The sequence below is a fragment of the Stenella coeruleoalba genome, assembly GCF_951394435.1.
Source record: "Stenella coeruleoalba genome assembly, chromosome: 7".
Classification (NCBI taxonomy): Eukaryota; Metazoa; Chordata; class Mammalia; order Artiodactyla; family Delphinidae; genus Stenella; species Stenella coeruleoalba.
The window spans coordinates 27,844,211-27,864,685 of NC_137153.1; the positions used below are offsets into that span (position 1 = coordinate 27,844,211).

General features: G+C 47.9%; 1 protein-coding gene across 1 annotated transcript in view; it reads left to right on the top strand.

Annotated features, from left to right (window-relative positions):
• The window catches only part of ROR2 (receptor tyrosine kinase like orphan receptor 2), a 217,994-nt gene extending 198,504 nt beyond the window's left edge, over positions 1 to 19,490 (top strand). The window contains exons 5-9 of the mRNA XM_079927100.1: positions 6,687 to 6,814; positions 10,612 to 10,926; positions 12,142 to 12,387; positions 15,477 to 15,679; positions 17,111 to 19,490. Coding sequence (XP_079783226.1) covers positions 6,687 to 6,814; positions 10,612 to 10,926; positions 12,142 to 12,387; positions 15,477 to 15,679; positions 17,111 to 18,556 — 2,338 coding nt within the window. The 3' untranslated portion in view covers positions 18,557 to 19,490. The remainder of the gene's footprint in view (positions 1 to 6,686; positions 6,815 to 10,611; positions 10,927 to 12,141; positions 12,388 to 15,476; positions 15,680 to 17,110) is intronic.
• Positions 19,491 to 20,475: the final 985 nt, after the last annotated feature.

Below are 20,475 nucleotides of genomic sequence, written 5' to 3' on the forward strand. Positions count from 1 at the left end.
AAACTATTGAGTGTTCCAATCTATGAACATGGTATGTATTTCTATTTATTTGGGTTTTCTTTCCTTTCTCTCTGCAGTGTTTCAAAGTTTTAAGTGTGGAAGTCTTGTACATATTAGGTTTATTTCTAAGTATTTAACCATTTTAAGTGTATAATTCAGAGATATTAAGCACAATCACATTGTTGTGCAATCAGCACCACATCCCTCTCCAGAACACTTTCATCTTCCCAAACTGAAACTCTGTATCCAATTAAACAATAACGCCCCATTCTTTCCGCCCCCAGCCCTTGACAACCACCATTCTACTTTCTATGAATTTGACTACTCCTCTGTGTATTTTTAATATTATTGTAAATGATATTTTTAAAAAATTTCATTTGCTAATTGGTGCTCAAATATAAAAATATAATTGATTATATTGTCCTTATCTTGTGGCTTTACTAAATCCGTATTAATTTTTGTAATTTTTTAATATATTCATTAGAATTTTCTATGTAAATTATGATATCTATGAGTGAAGACAGTTTTATTTCTTCCTTTCTAATCTGTAAGCCATTTATCTATCTACCATCCCCTATATATCTATCTATCTTCTTATTGTAATGGTTAGGACTTCCATGGCGATGTTGGGTAGAAGAGGTAAGAGCAGATATCTTTGTCTTGTTTCTATATCTAAGGGGAAAATGTTCCTTATTTCACCATTAAGTAAGAAATTCATTGTAGGTTTCTCATAGATGCCCTTTTTATTAGATTGACAGTTATTTTCTTTGTTGAAAGTTTTGATAATGAATGAGTGTTGGTTTTGTCAATTGCTTTTTTTAAAAAATATTAACTGAGATTATTACATGGTTTCTCTCTTTAGCTCTGTATTTTCAGTGATTGTTTTTTAAATGCTGAAGTAACTTTGTACTCCTGGGTTGACCCAGTTTGGTCCATTACTCATTTCTATATTGTCTTTTTATTTTGCTGGGTCCAGTTTGCTGTTGTTTAGTGGAGCATGTTACCATTTTGATCAGGGGGCATATTGGCTTATAATGTCCATGGAACAGACTTGTCAGCTTTTTATATCAAGTTTATGTTTGCCTCATAAAATGAACTAGAAAGTGTCTCTTACTCCTTTATTTTCTAAAAGAGTTTGTGTAAAATTGCTGATGTTTCTTCCTTAAATATTAGACAGAATTCACCAGTTTCTATTATTTGGGGCTGGAGTTTTAATCATGGGAAGGTTTTTGACTACAACTCCAAGTTCTCTAAGAGATTTAGGGCTATTCTGAGGTTTTATTCCTATTTATACTAATTTTGGTATATTGCCATTTGTCATTTTTTCTAAGTTGTTGGTTATATATATCTGTGTTCATTTATTATCTTTAACATCTCTAGAGTCTTTGGTGAGCCCCCTTGTGCATTCCTGATATTGGTAATGTGTGTTTTCTCTTTTATTAATCATTTTTTCTAGGTGTTACCAACTTGGTTAATTTTTTGAAGAATCAACTTTTGGCTTTATTGATTTTTTTATTGTTTGTTTTCTATTTTATTGATTTCTGCTCTCATCATTAATATTTTTTTTCTAATTACTGCAGGTTTAACTTGACACTCTTTTTCCAGCTTTTTAAGGTGTAAAATCTCATCTAATTTAAGCATTTAAAGCTATAAAGGTGTCTCTTAATTACTCTTTTAGCTTCATCCCACAATTTGGGGTATCCTGTTTTCATTTCTCATATGTTATATATTCTCATTCCATTTAAAATGCCATTTAATTTTTCTTGCATTTTCTTTTTTGAGCCCAAAGGTTATTTAGAAGTGTGCTATTTAATTTCCAAATAGTTCAAGAGTTTCTAAATATATTTTTGTTATTGATTTCTAATTTAATTTTGTGTGATCAGAAATTTATGGTTTCAATTTTTTAACATATTGTGAGTTATTTTATGGAGAGCATATGGTCTGTCTGGGTGAACGTGCTATGTACACTGACATGTGTATGCTGTCTTGTTGAGTATATTGTTCTAGATGTCCATTGGGTCAAGGGGGTGGTTAATATTTCTGTTGTTTCTTCGCTTATTTTTTTTTGTTTAGTTCAGTTAATTGCTGAGAGTCAGGTACTAACATTTCCAACTATAATTATGGATTTTTCTGTTTTGTCCTCTAGTTCTGTCAATTCTTGTTTATATATTTTGAAGCTCTGATATTAGGTGCATTCATGTTATGTCTTTTTGCTTAATAGACCCTTTTATTTGAAAGAAGTTTTTGCTGAATATGGAATCCAGGTTCACAGTTCATTTTCTCTGCTAGTGCCTTGAAGCTGTCATTCCCTTGTCTTCTGTTTTGCTTTGTTTCTGATGAGGAGTCAGCCATTATTTTTTATCTCCCCCCTTTTCTATTTATCCTAGGTTTTTAGCAAGTTGATTGTGACATCAGCAGGTGTGGTTTCCTTTGTATTTATTCTGCTTGCTTTTCACTGATCTTCCTTGGTTGGTGTGTTACTACTGTATTTTAATGAAATTTGGGGAAATTTTGGCCATCATTTCTTCAAACCTTTTTCCCAACTCCGTGCATCTCTCCCCTTCTCTTAGGATTTGATTGTACATAAGTTAGACCTCCTGTACTTTCCTATAGCTTACTAAGGCTGTTTAATTTTTGGTAAATCTTCTTGTCTCTCTTTGTTTCAGTTTGGAAACTTTCCATTGACCTGTCAAGTTTACCAATTTTTTTTCCTAGCTTTATCCAATCTTTTGTTAATATCATACCATGAATGTTTTATTGGAGATTCTATGTTTTAGTTCTTCCAGTGGATTCTTTTACAGTTTCCATCTCTCCTGCAATCACCCATATCTTCATTATGGTTTCTTCTGTGCATTGTTTACCATACTTATATTTCCTTAAAGTGCTGGTCTTCTAAGTCTAACATCTGGGTTTATTTCTCTTGACAATGGGTTATATTTCCCTGTTTCTTTACATGCCTGGTAATTTTTTATTGTACACCAGTCGTTTGTACATTTATTGTACACCATACATTGTGGTTTATACTCTAGGTTTTGTTACCTTCCTCTGAAGAGTGTTTTGTTACTGCAGCTTCTTACGTTACTGGCAGATCACCTGAAGCTTATGGAGTTTATCACTTTTTGTTGAAGCTGTTGCTTCCTCTGCTTCACTCAAGCAGGAAGCCTGTTTATTGCAGACAGACCCTCTCATAATAAGAATAATAATTATGAAATCGTTTAACCACTTTTAACAAAAAAACTGTTTGGGGAAAATGTTACCTTCCTACACAACGTGTAACTACATTTGAGTTTTGGTATTGATTACTTTTCAACCTCAAAGGAGCCTACTTTCCTTTAAAGGTTATTCATTATTTATAACAAGGAATTTTTCTAAGGTTTTCTTCAAACCAGTTTTTGTTTGCAGCTGGTACCATTGCAGGGAAGGTGCTGACTGGCCCCACCATCTCCTCAGCCGTTTGTGAAGAAGCACTTTCTATCACAATATGATGGCTCCTTTCTCTGTTTCCTCCCAATCTCCTACTCCTTTCCCATTGCTTCCCCCCCCCCCCCGATATTGTAGTAATTCTCTCTCTTTCTCTCTCTCTCTCTCTCTCTCTCTCTCTCTCTCTCTCCCTCTCTCCTCTTTTACCATGAACTTGTTGGTATACAAGTTACTTCTTCATCTGTGTTATTAGTGCCTGGTAGCATTAGGAATGGAGGAGATTTCCAAAATTGAGTTTCTATCACATTGATGTTCTGAGATTTGGTGAGCATGCTTGTTTCACTTGTGTGGTTTAAAGGATTTTATAGAAGTCAGCTTCTGTGTCAGCACTTTTCTTTAGTCTCTGAGTGACCAGTTTTACAGACTTAATCCAGCTCTGTCACTCTTCAGAGGTCCTAAACAATGCCAGGTGAAGATAAGACATAATTCTGTTTGAAACTGAAAAGTAATTCCCACTTGTTTTCTCAAAATTCAGAAACCTGAAAGATGTCATTGTCCAACCATTTCTGTTTGCGTTTTTGGACATTCTCTAAAATTCAGATTAGAAGCCCACTGAGATGAGTAAGCTGTGAACACGATGTGATGGCCTTGAGCCCCTTCTCAGCGTGTCTTCCCTGCACCCTTGCTGCTCCCCCATCCTGTGGGCACCTGGCCAGGGAGAAGCCCACAGTGAGGGACTAGGCTTTGTATTCCTTGACTCTTGAGGCAGAGAAGAGAAATTGCTTACTCTTGTGGGGGTCACCCAAGGGACTAACTGAATCAAATCTCATACCCTAGGTGGGCTGACGTTAATAAGAACGTGCGCATCTTCATGCTTTTCCTGGCATAGCAGGCAAGTGACCTAAACCCAGCCTGCAAACGGGGACACAGAGCTCACACACCGGGGCAGAGTTGACTTGCACTTGTGTTTGTGTATTTGGCAAGTGTAACATTGGTTTTAGTTTAATCAGCAGTTAACTCCAGCTCACAAAGGGTGAGAGAGGGGTGGGTTGGGTGTGTATTGTTAGCACATGTGCTTGCTTATTTAAACGATATTTAAGGAATCCTTGACCCAAAGAAATAATGGCCGGTGAGCTTGAGAGAAAGGGCATCCGGCTCTTACTGACACCAGAATCTCCTGTTTTACATTATTTATGGCTCCAGGTTCTTTTCTTTTCTTTTCTTTTCTTTTCTTTTTTTTTTGTGGTACGCGGGCCTCTCACTGTTGTGGCCTCTCCCGTTGCGGAGCACAGGCTCCGGACGCGCAGGCTCAGCGGCCATGGCCCACGGGCCCAGCCGCTCCGCGGCATGTGGGATCCTCCCGGACCGGGGCACGAACCCGTGTCCCCTGCATCGGCAGGCGGACTCTCAACCACTGCGCCACCAGGGAAGCCCAGGTTCTTTTCTTTGAAAAAGAAATTTTCTTCAGGGGCTGAGAAGACAGCAGAGGAGGGAGAGAGCCAGAGGTGGCTGAAGAGACTGTGTCCTGCCAGACCCTTTGTCTCCACTGTTACGAGTGTTCAGACTTTACATTTGTGAGAAAGCTAAGACAGGGATTCTTAAAGTCCATTTGGTTAAATTGGACACAACCCCGATTTCGTTTGGGGATGGTCCAAATCAATGTAGGGTGGATGACAAGTGTTAGGCTTATGGCAGGTGGCAGATTTGCTAGAAAACAAGTGACTTAATTACAGGCCTGAGGCACTTTGCCGAAACTTGTCCTGGGAGCTCCCGGCCCCTCTCCTTTGCTCCCCAGCAGACGGCAGCCCTAATATATGTGCTTTGGCCCACTTTTACTATCTTCTTGGAGCATCCTCAGGGCCACTTTAAAGAGCACCTAGGTGCTTAGAATGACTGATTTTATTGGCCAAAGGCAGGACTAACAGGTTTTACCGAGAATAATTTAGCACAGACTCCAAGGGGACATGTGCAGGCTGTTCCCTACAGGCTGGGGGGGAAGGTCAGGCTGCAGGGCAAGTGGGAGGGCTGTGCTTTTGAGAGTCTCCCTCTCTGTCCCCCGTATTTATACATGTGGTCTGCGCTGTGGAGCAGTGGCGAGGTCACCACTCCTCTGTGGTGTAAATAGCACATCTCGCTGTACAAACTCTTTGAGGCCCTGCCTGACTTTTCGGAATCCTCTCCATTGCTTTCCTCTGTTTCAAAGAATTCTCTCCTACAGTTTAACAGAACACAGTTTCTGAATGAACATCATTTTCATAAAAGCGTCGCTTGCAAACAACGGAAGTTAATAGGGGTGTAATGTTTCTGATGTAGTTTAAGACTACGATGAAACATGTTAATCGTTAATATCCTGCATGTATTTGAACATAGGCGTGAGCACGTACCCACCCATGTGTACACTTCGCATTTATAATCCGTCTTTCATACTCAACTTCCTTTGTTCCATCCCCCCTGACCTTAAAGAGGCTGGATTTTTTTTTAAGTTAATAGACTTTATATTTAGAGCAATTTTAGGCTTACAGAAAAATTGAACAGAAAGTACAGAGAGATATCATGTTCCGGTTCCCCACATCTGTACATAGAGTTACCCCTATCAGTAACATCTTATGTCAGTGTGTGGTGCATTTGTTATAGTTAGTGAGCCTATGTTGATACATTATTATTAGCTAAAGTCTATAGTTTACGTTACAATTCACTCTTGGTGTTGCGTATTCTCTGGGTTTGCACAAATGTATAATGACATGTTTCTGCCATTGTAGTAGCATACAGAGTAGTTGCACTGTGCTAAAAATCTCTGTTCTCCTGTTCACCAACCCTCCCCCCACCCTCTGGCATTCACTGATCTTTATACTGCTCCATAATTTTGCTTTTTCTAGAATGTCATAAAGTTGGGATCATACAGTATGCATGCAGCCTTTCCAGATTGGCTTCTTTCACTTAGTAATGTGCATTTAAGTTTGCTCTGTGTCTTCTCATGTCTTTTCTCGATAGCTCATTTCTTTTCAGTGCTGAGTAATATTACATTGTACTACAGTTTATCCATTCACGGTGGAGATTTTGGTTGCTTCCAAGTTTGGGCAGTTATGGATTAAGCTGCAAACATGCATGTGCAAGTTTTTGTGTGGACAGAAGTTTTCAATTCATTTGGGTAAATGCCAAGGGACAAGATGGCTAGATCATCAGATGCTGAATTTAAAAAGAAAAGAAAAAAATCGGGGATATTTGACACCTTCCAGTGCACTTACAGACCATGTGTTTTTTACCAGAGACGACTACCATGAGGATGGATTCTGCCAGCCTTACCGGGGAATCGCCTGTGCACGTTTCATTGGGAACCGGACCATTTATGTGGACTCTCTCCAGATGCAGGGGGAGATTGAAAACCGAATCACAGGTAGGAGCACAGACCTTTGTTCTGAGATAGTAAGCACACACGCAGCTGCCTGTCGCCACGCTGGTGTGTTTTCAGTCCCACTTGGGTGTTTTGTTGGTTATGACCTTGGACAGTGAGTCCCTGTGCCCTGCCTCCTGCAAGAGAAAGTCAGAGGCCTTTTTCAGAAGCAGTTGCAATTACCACCGCGGTTTATCCTAAAATGTTCCCATTTATATATGAAAATTAGCAAGTACAGTCTGCTTAGAATGTGCCAACACACTGAATTAAGTCAACCACGTGGGTCCGAAGCCCTGCATTGTCTTGTCCTCACCGCGTGGCCAGGCCAGCACCTGCCACATTCATTCTCGGTTCTACTTTTCCTGACTCTTTTGCCTTCTTGGAGTTACGCTTGACTAAACGGTGCCCGGGCCTGATTTTAGCTGTTGGAGACAGAGGTTCCAGGCCGTCGGCTGTGCCTGGGGACACTGCAGTGAACTCAGACCCCCGTAGGCCCCCAGTTTCCAGGCATAGCCAGGTCTTTGGGTACGTGCTCCGTTGTGTGAGAAATGGAGCAGATCATTTAGGAGTGAAGCTGCTCGTTCTCCGTCATTTTAGAAGTTACTGTCTCTGGTTGGTTGTTAGTCCTCACATTGATGTCAAGGACTTCCTGGGGGAAAGCCCTTGAGAAGTGAGAAAATGAATTAGACCAAGGCCCCAAAAAGCCCCCCTCCGCCTCTCTCTGCTCTCCCCACAAGCCCAAACGTTTTCTCTCCAGACTCTATAAGGAACAAGGAGGATCTTGTGAAGATGGCAGGTGTCCCCGTTGAACTACATCCTCTGCACAGTGGTTCTTGACCCCGGCCAACCTGCGATGTGGGGCTCCCGGTGATTCTGGAGGGATTTGTGGAGGGGCTGGCAAAGCACTGCCCTGGTAAGGGCACAAAGGAGGTCCCCAGGTAGAAACTCACATAGGTGACACTGATGTTCTTCTAAGTTTTAGGTCAACCCTGGCTTTGCATTTCACCCACAGTCTGGAGGGTCTAAGGTCACGGTCACAGAGGGGCCTGCCTGGCCCATGGTTACAGAGCCCCCTGAGGACAGGGCCAGGTGTCCAATGAGAATGGAAGGGCAGTAATGGGACCTGGAGATCTTGGAAGGTGCTATCTTGTTCCAATGGGAGAATCTTTTATAATTGTTGGTATCTCTCATTGGAAAAGCTTCTTATGCCATTTAAAGCAGAACTTCTCAAACTTTCTGACCACAACGTACAGTATCAATAAAAAGTGTGTTTTACATCGTGACTTAGTCTACACATACCTCTACTTCACAGAACTGAAATGGGCTACAGGAAACAACATTTGCCCTGAGCAAAGGCAGTGAGTGCACTGTGATTCTTCTCTTCAGTTTTATTTCATTAAAGAAAAAAGTTGGTTCCAGCCTTAATGCGAACCATGCCCTCTGACATCCTCTGTTCCGTTCTAGTCATCTTTTAAAATGCTGCCCGCAGACTCCAGAATTAATTTTATATCCCAGTAATTGGCAAACACTGATTCAAGGCACAAGATTGTCTCTCAATTATTTCTTCAGGAATTATTTAAAGGATTAACAAATCAGATGTCTAAGCAGACTCATTTTTATAGTAGTTTTTAGGTACAAGTTTAGAATGAGGGTTCTCTACATTTGTGTATTTTTGAAAAAATAAACGTGAAGTTGCTCTAGACTGACTGACTTGAGGTTTAGAGACTGCATTGGTCGTGGAGATAGTCTATTTGGAGAGCGTGCTTGTCAGAACTCATTCCAGGGACTCTGGAAGCTTCCCAGGAATGGGCCCCAGAGAACCGTCAGAGTGATGTGCTGGGTGTAAACAAAAACGGGGACGTGATGGTTGGACCTCCTCGGTGCCTAGAACCATCTTTCAGAAATAAGCCCTCACATGATAGGTTCTGGGGCGGGGTAGGAGAAATCCTAAAAGGGTCAGCCTTGACATCCTATCAGTTGGTACCCCAAAAGCAATGCCATGTTTGGCTTTCTTAGGTCTTTCCCTGCCTGGGGGTCAGGTCCAACACTGGCAACAACCCTCTTGGTAGTCAGTTGCCAGCTCCCGTGATGGGACTGAACTGGGTTCAGACTTGGTTTGTCAGCTAACTCCAAGAGACCCTGCACCTTAACCTCTTACCTCTCCATTCCTCAATTTTAATATTGTCCACAAGGGACCAGAAGACTAAGGATGATGTGAGCAGCACACTACAGAGTGCCTGGAACCCAGCGCTGCGTGCAGCGCATGGACCCAGCCTGTTACCAGACCCTCATGGACCATTCACCTCACGTGCTATTTTATTGGCTCCATATGGGCTTTCATTCCCCAAAGTGTGGCCTCGACAGATCACTTGACAGATAAAGATCCAGACCCAGAAAGGACTGAGTGACTTGACAACCCTGTAGTAAATGACAGGGCAGGGCCAGAACTGGGCTCCTATGCCAGCTCATCTAACCCAATGCCTGCCATGGGTGGCTGGTGGGTCCTTGGGGTGGGGGTGGGGGGCGTGGGGGGGTGGTGTGGGGAATGGGTGCCAGCAGCGCCACCTGCTGGCCACAGTGGGCATGGCACTACAAGTCATGGGTGGAGCTGGGGTGTCCCAGGAACTAAATTCCAACCTCTCTGGTTTCCTCCTCCCCATCTCAGCAGGGTGTGTAGACAGAGGCGCCTCTTTTCCTCCAGCTGTCCAAGATCAGATCCTTATAAGCAGGTCCTTCATAGGTCAGAGTGGGGTGGGCCTTCTGGCGTGGGCATGTATGGGGCAACTGATGCTTTCCTTTGAACCCTGACTGCCACAGCCCTGAGGAGAGCGCCTGGAGTGCACGCCTTCCCTCCTGCCACTGGCAGCTCTGCTCCCGCTCACCTGCCTAGACTTTGTATCTGAAGCTCCCACCCCCTTCCCTTCTCCACATCAGTTGTCAGGTTCTTCCCATCAGGCTCCATCTTGTGACATCTTGCCCCTAAAAAGCAAGCCAGCCCACCCTGGCTCCAGACTCTCCTGCGACAGCCTGCTTCTCTGCTCTCCTTTATCACAAAGCCCTGCCCCTCTCCCCACTCAGAACCTCCTCCAGCAGTTTCTTGGCTCTCCCCAGACTCCACCTGAGGGACTCCCCTGTACCCCCATTTGTCATCTTATTCCCCCTTAGGCTGCATGTCCCAGGGTGGATCGTTCGTCTTTCTGGCACACTATCTCCACCCCCTGGCCAGGCCTCCCCTCTTCTCACAGGCCCTGAGATGTCAGGAAGACCCAGGCTTGGTCCTTGTGCCTCTGCTCCAATCTCTCCTTCTAGAAGCCACTCAGCCCACAGCTTTACCTACCGCCATGTGCTTGCAGAGCCAGTTCATAGCAGGACCTTAGGAAGTGGCTTTGGGTCTGATAACAGAATCTTCCTGTCATGGAAGTAGCATCTAGGTGGATGAGATCTGGGGCCTAGTTTTCTTTCTTTCTTGTCTCGCTTTTGATGTTTGTAAATGAAGCCCTGGCACCAGGGACCTTCTTTGTCTGGTGCAAACCTGGGCGGCCTATGTGCTCCCCGGGGCCCTGCTCTTGTGAGAGCCTCTCGCGGCTGGCAGAAGGCAAGGCGGAGGGCGGGGGGCGGCGGGGCATGGACGAGATGGGGGCCACGGGCGCCGGGCAGGGTGGGTGGGACCAGGGGCCCTGGGAAGAGTGGGGAGCCAGGGCTGGAGATGAAACCAGGGGCGCCGGGCAGGGGTTGCCGGGCAGATGTTGGTCCCAGGCAGGGCCCAGCCCACCCTAACGCCAGCCTCGCCGCCTCCGCAGCTGCCTTCACCATGATCGGCACCTCCACGCACCTGTCGGACCAGTGCTCGCAGTTTGCCATCCCGTCCTTCTGCCACTTCGTGTTCCCACTGTGCGACGCGCGCTCCCGGGCGCCCAAGCCGCGCGAGCTGTGCCGGGACGAGTGCGAGGTGCTGGAGAGCGACCTATGCCGCCAGGAGTACACGATTGCGCGCTCCAACCCGCTCATCCTCATGCGGCTGCAGCTGCCCAAGTGCGAGGCATTGCCCATGCCCGAGAGCCCGGACGCCGCCAACTGCATGCGCATCGGCATCCCGGCCGAGAGGCTGGGCCGCTGTGAGTCTGTGCCCGCCCCCGAGGCCGGGGTGCTGCCTCTTAAGAGCCTGGGGACCCCATTCCATCCGGGGAAGTCTCACAGACCGGCCCCCATTCCGGTAGGGCAGTTGCGGGGTGGGGAACTCGCCGTTGTCCAGTTCCAGTTGCACAGCCCTCCTGGCCCTGCCTGCTTGTGGGTCCCCAGTAAGTCACTCTACCCTGATGAGCCACAAACTTGGCTTCTCTAAGACGGGAGGACTTTCTGCACCTGCCCCCAAAGCTGTGAGGAGCTTTGGGGGAGGCAGGGGCCGCTTCCAAGACTGCCTTGTGGTGCACAAGCATCTCTCAGCAGCTGACTGGGATTGTGGCCCTCCTTGAGGGGAGGGGACCCAGGGAAGCGGTCGCCTCCCTCCCAGGCTTGGGAAATATTCACTTCCTTGGCGAAGCCAGGGTTCCCGAGGGCGTCAGGGCTCCTCACCAGGGCAGTCAGAGCCTGGTCTACAGACCCACTGCACCGTCCAAATCCTGGTTGCCAGGCTGACTCCATGGGACCTCAGGCAAGTTGCTTAAATATGAGTTTCCTCATATTACACGGGGATGATAACTACTGACCTCAGCAGCTGGAATGTAGATTAAATGAATTAGTATTTAAAAAGTTCTTAGAACAGTGCCTGCACACGGCAAGCACGGTGTAACCGGTGTTCAACAAACACACACCCCAGGTGTGGCTCAGAGGCCCTGGGTCCCCCTGGTCCCAGAGTGGAGTGAGCCTGGGGCTCTGTGCACAGGAGGCTGAGCCGCGTCCTCACTGAGGCTGGGGGGCCAGGCCTGGGAGTTTCTCTTCCCTGCTGCGTCGTTTGGTTTTGCTTCTAGTGCAAGTGAACGTGAGGCTGGGGTTGACATCGTCATTGTGGAATGGGGGTGCCTCGTGAGTCCAAAGGTGTTTCAGGGCCATAGAGTAACTTCTGACCAGTTGTTTCCCCATATGTGTACCTGGTGCACCCGCCCATTAAATTTGTGGGCTTGGGACTGTATTCAGTCATTACGTCTAATGCTGCTTTCCTTGGAAGTGATGTCAAACTCTTCGGTCTTTTGGAAATTTCAATGTGGGTACATCCAGGCAAAGTGGCTTTGTTGTTCCTTTTTGGAATAGTTGAAGAAGGGTGCTCCCTGGACCCCCAGAGGAGGGCGGCTTCCTCTTAATTTTGGGGCCTCCTGACGCATCTTCTTTCTCAGACCATCAGTGCTACAACGGCTCAGGCACGGATTACAGAGGGACAGCAAGCACCACCAAGTCGGGACACCAGTGCCAGCCGTGGGCCCTGCAGCATCCCCACAGCCACCACCTGACCAGCGCCGACTTCCCCGAGCTCGGAGGAGGGCACGCCTACTGCCGGAACCCTGGAGGGCAGATGGAAGGCCCCTGGTGCTTCACGCAGAATAAAAACGTACGCATGGAACTGTGTGACGTACCCTCTTGTAGTATGTATTCTCTCTCTCTTTTTTTTTTAAAGTGTTGACTGTGGGGTGTACTTTGTGATGATGTGGAACCGGGAGGCTGATAGCTCTGGGAGCCCCCTGCCCACACCGAGTTTCACCACCATGATTATTTGTTTTAAATAAAGCTGTTGCTGGTTGTAAAAGTAGCATCTTGTCATCATAGGACGTTTTAAATTATAGAAAAGTCTGAAGAAGAATGTGTAAATCACCTCTAATTTTACCACTCAGCAGAGACTACTGTTTACACTTGGGGGCCCTTCTGTCAGCCCTCTTTCCATGTGTGGTCCTGGGATATTCAGTTTGGCCTCTTGTTTCCCAGTGAACATTGTCATGCATTTCCCACTATTAGTGGAAATGCTTCCCATTACTATTACAACCAGCTTCTCAGACCAGCATCTGTAGTTGGGGCACAAGGCCTCCTGCGTGCCCTCCCTCGCCTCCCACTCTGCTCAGCTTTTACACAGAGACTCAGCGGAGTGAGGAGAAAATAGAACTTAAATCTCTTAACTGTTTTCCCTGCAATTTCTGTCTTAAATTATGACTAGGAGAAAAGTTTGTAGTTCATGGTTGCACATTTTACAGAAATCATTATCTCTGTGCAGGAATAAATTTTAAGAATGAAAAGTTTGGTAAATAGATTATAGTAAAGTTATTCAATGGAATGCTACAGTTGTTTAAAAAAATTTCCTGCAAGGAAGGATGTTCATATTGACCTGTTAAGGGAAAGAAGCAAGCTAGAGGGCAATAGCTGTGTTATGTCTTTTTGGTTTCTCTTTCTTCCTGTTCTTCTCTCTGTCCCTCTGTCTCTCTCTGTCTTTCTTTCATCCTCCTCCTCTCCCTCCCTTCCCTTTCCTTTCCCTCTCACTTTCCCTCCTTCCTCCCTTCCTCTTTCTTTCTTTCTGATAAAAGAAACAAAATGAGTGAAGGGTATGTGAGTGAGCACACATATGCACCTATATTTCATGGAAGAAGTTTTGCAAAGATAAACATCCTATTTTCAGCAGTGATTTCCCATGACCTACAGATATGTTAAAGCATAAGATGTTTTTACAATGAGCAGTTTTTATTTTTGTAATTAAAAATGAATCAAATCATAAAGAGAAATATGTATGTTCTTTGACCTGGCAATGCCATAGGAATCTTATATTGCAGAAATATTTGCACTTAAAGGGCAGAAATGCAAGGATATTTGTTGCAGAATCACTTTTAACAGCTAAATGACAAACAGAGTAATTGTTTACCAACAAGGGGTTGGATGATAATTGAAGTACATCCGTACCTTGGGACAGTGTGCAGCTCTTGCAGAGTGCCTAGTGCTGTCTGTTCTGCGAGAAACGTGGCCTGAGGTATATTATTCTGCCACAAAACCAGGAGCAGGAAAACATGGGTGATGTGATTCCATTTAAAATTCTGTTTTTAAAAATTATATGAAACTGCTGCTTCTCTATGTCAGATTAGTTGAATATTGGTTATTTCATGTTCAACTTAAATATATACATAAAAAATTAAGTGAATACCAACCTATTAACAGTAGTATATATAACCTTTGGTGAAATTAGTTATTAGGAACATTCACTTTTCTCTAATGCTGTCAATAGAATTATTAATAAGCATGTGTTCTGTTGGTGATTTTTAAAAGGTAATGATAAAAGTTAATGGTTTACAAACCTATGGATGGTGGTCACATCTCTCACCTTGGCCTGAGGATCCTGGAATCTCCCCTTAGCCCTAATTGTGAAAAATGACCCAGAATCCCCACTGCCCCTGGGTCTTCTAAAATATCTGCCTCCGGGGTGGGGTCAGGAGAGTTGTGTGTGTGGTTGTATTTGATTTTTATCTTCTTTTGGAGGCTGGGGGGCAAGACTGGCTTTGGGACAAGGCTTCTTTACTATGGTGGTGGTAGTAGTGATTTTTAGAACTGAATTAGCTCTTTTGGGGGACCACATGGACCAGAAATCACGTGTTTGCTTTTACATGGAAAGCTCATTACCCACTGGTCATAGGGAGGCCCAAGTCCCATGTGATTATTCACAAGGTTTAGGTGAAAACTGTTGTGGGGAGAGGGGCCTTTTGGAGGACTTGCCTTCCACATCACAGAGCAGAAGCCTCAACTCTCCCTCAGAGGGCAGCGCTGCCCACAGGGTTCCTGGCCGTCCTTTTAGCCTTGCAGCCTGGGGCCCTCTGTGCTTTTCTGTAAATCCTGTAGGGGGAGACAGAGCGTTGCTCTTCACCGTGGAAAAAAATGAAGGAAAAACACTTGGAACTGCTGCAAATTGTTAGGTCAAACTCATTGGCTACCAGTGCTCTTTTAAATCAAATGCATTTTTAATTATTGTCTTAAAAGAATATGGGTTCATTGTACAAGAATGTGGAAAACCCTAAAATGTTGAATGAAGAAAAGGATCATTTCTAATGCCAGTATCCAGTTTCCTTCACTGAGGACAAGCATGTCCCATGTGTTTCATCGAGTTTAGTAGAGATGAAAAGTCAGAGCACCTATTTCCAACGGTATTCAAATTAGAAGGGAATGTGATGGTGGTGTTTGCTACTGTAAGCCCTTTAGAGTTCATTTATTAACTTTTTTTTTTTTTTTTTTTTTTTTTTGCGGTATGCGGGCCTTTCACTGTTGTGGCCTCTCCCGTTGCGGAGCACAGGCTCTGGACGCGCAGGCTCAGCGGCCATGGCTCACAGGCCCAGCCGCTCTGCGGCATGTGGGATCTTCCCGGACCGGGGCACGAATCTGTGTCCCCTGCATCGGCAGGCGGACTCTCAATCACTGCGCCACCAGGGAAGCCCTAGAGTTCGTTTATTTTTTGAGCTCCGTATTCCTCTTTGTTTCCACGGTGGGCAGTTCTAGATTGTGTCTCACAAATGTTTAGCGGGATGTGTGTTTTTGGGTACATTACTTTTTTTGAGGTTTGGCTTATAATTTTGTCCCTTTGTGAAACTTACCCTGATTATCTACTTGTGCTTGAATATTTTAGTTGGAGGTGGGAGTGGGATGGTGGAGAACTTCAGGTTGCAAACAGGGATGTTTTCAGAAAACTCATGGAACGCCTCGCTGTTCACAGGCCCCCAAGACAGCAGCAGGATGGGAATTCTGTACATCTTGGTTCCGAGCATCGCCATTCCCCTGGTCATCGCATGCCTTTTCTTCTTGGTCTGCATGTGCCGGAATAAACAGAAGGCTTCTTCCTCCACGCCCCAGAGGCGGCAGCTGATGGCCTCACCCAGCCAGGACGTGGAAATGCCTCTCATCAACCAGCACAAGCAGGTCTCTGTGCCCCCGTATTTAAAGAGGCAGCTCTCCCAGGCCTAACCTCTACCTGGAGATTCTTAATTTGCTTGATACACAGCACATAATTCTTTTAAACTGCTCTTCATTTTGCCGTTTCTTCTCTAAAATATACCAGGACGTTTGTGTCCTTAGGGGGTGTATGGAAGGTGTGTTTGGACTTCACTCTTCTCCCTCGATGGAGACCAGCCATTTTAGCATGGGCCCAAATGAGGTGCCCTCACTTTGCTGTGCTTCAGCTGTCCCCACAGGAGGACACACAAAAGAAGGGCTCAGATCACCCCCACCACTAGAGGGTCAACATGGTATTTTTAAGGGATGATGACCAGTTTTCTGGTCAGTTTGGGTTTGGGTTGGTTTTGCTTTGTTTTGTTTTACAGGGAAGGACACAGCAACAGTCCTGTAGTGGTGGTAGGGGAGCAGACCACCCCCAACCTGAGTTCTTAGGGTAGCGAGAACACACTGAAATGTATCACAGGAAGAGGTCTCTCCCAGCCCACCTAGCTTCAGTGAAGGGGCGTTTACATTACTTGCAAGTTTTGGGGGAAAACCATTTCCATCCAGGCTCTGAAGAGGGAGAAGGTGGACTCATTCTGCTCAGTAGCCAGGAGTCACGGAGGGTTTGCTGTGGGTGAAGGGCTGGCAGGTGAGGGCACAGATTCCCTTGGGTTCAGAGAGCCTCCGAGGACGGGGGCCAGGCACACAGAAGGGATGGGAAGTTGTAGAGGCTGAGACGCAAGGTTCAAATCGATTTCACCTGTGTGGTGCTTCTGTCCGGTGGCATCCACTGGAGAATCTAATCGAGAGGAAGCGGCAAAACAGGCCCTTGGAGGCACATCTGGAGAACAGCTGGCCTGGACTCTAAAAATGACTCAGATTGGGGGAAGCACACCTCAGGGTTCGAGGGAAATAGACATTGCATCTTGTTGTGATGAACAGTGGTGGCTGGGCCTGTCGGTGGGCGCATAGCAGGGAACATCAGGAAGGTCCCTAAGTGGGGGACACAGCTGGGAGGACAGCCGGAGTTCAGCATGGCTGGGGTGTGTAGACAGGTGTGCGCACACACACACCCTCACACATATAGTCTGCAATGTGGGGACATTGGGTGGGGACATTGTTTGGGTGTCCCCCAATGTCCCCATTCTTTGGGTGGGGACATTGTTTGCAGCCTGGTTGGGACCCTGTTGAAGGTTTCAGGCAGCCTCATGGTGTCGGAGCACATTTAAGAGCAGAGAGCATTGTGCGGGGCAGGCTGAGCCTGGGCCGGGTGGGACTGGCGGGTCCTCTGCAAGCCCAGGCTGGGGGGCGGCTCTAGGACTGCCGCCCCCCAGAACGCCCTCCCAGCTGTTCAGCTCTGCCTCCTCGCATCTCGGTGGCAGAATGTTTCACCAGAGCTTTTCTTCTTGGCAGGCCAAACTCAAGGAGATCAGCTTGTCCACGGTGAGGTTCATGGAGGAGCTCGGGGAGGACCGGTTCGGCAAGGTCTACAAAGGGCATCTGTTCGGCCCGGCGCCAGGCGAGCAGACCCAGGCCGTGGCCATCAAGACGCTGAAGGACAAAGCGGAGGGGCCGCTCCGGGAGGAGTTCCGGCACGAGGCCCTGCTGCGGGCACGGCTGCAGCACCCCAACATTGTCTGCCTGCTGGGCGTGGTGACCAAGGACCAGCCCCTCAGCATGATCTTCAGCTACTGCTCGCACGGCGACCTGCACGAGTTCCTGGTCATGCGCTCGCCGCACTCGGACGTGGGCAGCACAGACGACGACCGCACGGTGAAGTCCGCCCTGGAGCCCCCCGACTTCGTGCACGTGGTGGCGCAGATCGCCGCGGGCATGGAGTACCTGTCCAGCCACCACGTGGTCCACAAGGACCTGGCCACCCGCAACGTCCTCGTGTACGACAAGCTGACCGTGAAGATCTCGGACTTGGGGCTCTTCCGCGAAGTGTACTCGGCTGACTACTACAAGCTGACGGGGAGCGCGCTGCTGCCCATCCGCTGGATGTCTCCCGAGGCCATCATGTACGGCAAGTTCTCTGTGGACTCGGACATCTGGTCCTACGGCGTGGTCCTGTGGGAGGTATTCAGCTACGGCCTGCAGCCCTACTGCGGCCACTCCAACCAGGACGTGGTGGAGATGGTCCGGAGCCGGCAGGTGCTGCCCTGCCCCGACGACTGCCCCGCCTGGGTGTACGCGCTGATGATCGAGTGCTGGCACGAGTTCCCCAGCCGGCGGCCCCGCTTCAAGGACATCCACAGCCGGCTGCGGGCCTGGGGCAACCTGTCTACCTACAACAGCTCGGGGCAGACCTCAGGCGCCAGCAACGTCACGCAGACCAGCTCCCTGAGCACCAGCCCCGTCAGCAACGTCAGCAACACCCGCTACGGGGGCCCCAAGCAGAAGGCCCAGCCCTTCCCGCAGCCCCAGTTCATCCCCATGAAGGGCCAGATCAGACCCATGGTACCCCCTCCCCAGCTCTACATCCCCGTCAATGGGTACCAGCCCGTGCCGGCCTACGGGGCCTACCTGCCCAACTTTTACCCGGTCCAGATCCCGATGCAGATGGCCCCGCAGCAGGTGCCCGCCCAGATGGTGCCCAAGCCTGGCTCCCACCACAGTGGCAGCGGCTCCACCAGCACGGGGTACGTCACCACCGCGCCCTCCAACACGTCTGTGGCAGACAGGGCAGCCCTGCTCTCGGAGGGCACTGAGGACACGCAGAATGTCCCGGAAGACGTGGCCCAGAGCCCCGTGCAGGAAGCAGAGGAGGAGGAGGACGGCTCCGTCCCCGAGACCGAGCTGCTGGGAGACAATGACACTCTGCAGATGGACGAGTCTGAGGTCCAGCTGGAAGCCTGAGGGCAACAGGGCCGCGGGGCGCTTGGCAGGAGACTTGGGCCTCCCTGAGGAGTGCGCCCCGGGTACCAGTGGGCTGGAGTGCAGTCTCCCTGGGCGAAGTCCTCCTCTGTCGTCCTCTCGTGCACGGAGCAGCTCTGTGCCCACCTGCTTGGTTGGAGGGTCTTGTAGCCAATGGCTCCTGACAAGGCAGGGGTGGTAGGTAACCCAGCAGGACGCATGGTGACCCCCAGTGCCACCTACATTCCCCTGGAGGTCAGTCGGCCGTGAGCAGTGCCTGTGCTTTGAAGGAAATTAGGTGGCATCTTCCCTCCATATTGCATAGGGATTGAATATTTCCAAACATTGGGAAAACAGGTCTGCAAAAAGGCAGTGAGATGGGACTTCGGGCTTTGCGATGCCCAGCGACTGGGCTGCTGCATGAGGATGGAGGAGGCTGCTTTTCTCTCTGCTACCCGCCCCCCCCCCCCCCCGCCCCACCGCCCACCAGTAACAGTCTCTCTTCAGCCACCAAAGATTAGTGGGAACAGGACGCGTTCGCCTGCCACCTGTCAGAGTCTGAGGAGAAAGGGGCTCCTGGAATGGGAGTTCCGTATTAAAATGAAATGTGCCTTAAAAGAAACCCACACAATTTTGTACTTCTGTGAAATGATTTTAATTATCCTGCATGTGTATTTTGCCCAGTTTTCTGGAATTCAAGGGAAAGTGTTTTTGGGGTTTGGAATGTTACAAAGGAGACAATATTGTACAGAGCACAGTATTGTTATTTTTTTCTTTTTTTTTTTTAGAATCCTGTACAGACCTTAAATGTAATTTATATGGTTTTTGTATGCCATTTTCATTGAAGAATTTTGATCTTAAAATAATGACTTCGTAATTTAACTGTTTACGTGACTCACATTGGGATGCCACCTGATTGTATTTTGGTTTGCTTGTGTTTGTACCACATGTAAGCGAGGTCAGTTCATTTCAGAGCTCCTATGAGAGAAGGTGCACAGGTACACTGCATCCGACACACGGGGTAGAGCGCACTTGTATAACTCCCACACCTGGTGTATCCAATAAAGAAAACCAGAAGGTTCAGTCTGCCCTCTGCAGGTCCTGAGGACATCAGGCAGCGGGAGGTGCTGGACGACGGAGACGCCCAACGGTGATGATTTGGGCTGAGGTTTAGGGCGCTCATCCAGGACCAGCGACTCCATTTGAATGTGGATATACGTTGACAGATAAAGGATGGGAACAAGTTGCATTGCTTTTCTCGGTAAGGTCTGTGGCAGGGATTAGCTGCAGATGACGTGAAGATGGTCTTTTGTTTTAAACCTCTCTCCTCCTGAGGTTCCAGAGCCCCTGCCATTTTTAGACCTGGGGTCTGGCTCTTCCCAAGGCCCTGGAGCAGGGCTGGAGGGGGAGAGAGCGAAGGAGATTGGGCCTCCTTCACCACCTGCTCAGAGCTGCCTGCATCCCCTCGTTGGCTGGCAGCGTGGCCAGTTGAGTCCAGGTACGTCTGGACCAGGGTCAACTGCGGGGTCAGTGGCTCCAGGGCTTCCAGTCAGGAGAGGGGCTGGGTGAGTCCTGGAGATGCTTCTGCCAGCCAGCCAATGGCCTTTGCTGCCCCTCGGGCACGTCCCTGTCTCCCAGCATGGCCTGGTTGGTTTTCCGTGTTTAATGGAATAGGTCCATAACCCTGGTCCAGGCAAGACTCAGGTAGGAATTCGCTTCACATCCGCAGGCATTGGTTCTTTAGCCTGCATCAGAACATCCTGCAAGGCTTGTTGCAAAATGAGCACTGCCCTCCCCGCTCCCAGGCAAGTCTGGGTTGGACCAAGAAAGTACATTTCTAACAAGAGCCCAGAGGGTCCTGATGGTGAAAGCGCCTTAAGCAGAGCATCATTTGATCTTACCCCCTGGGTCTCCCTGGCTCT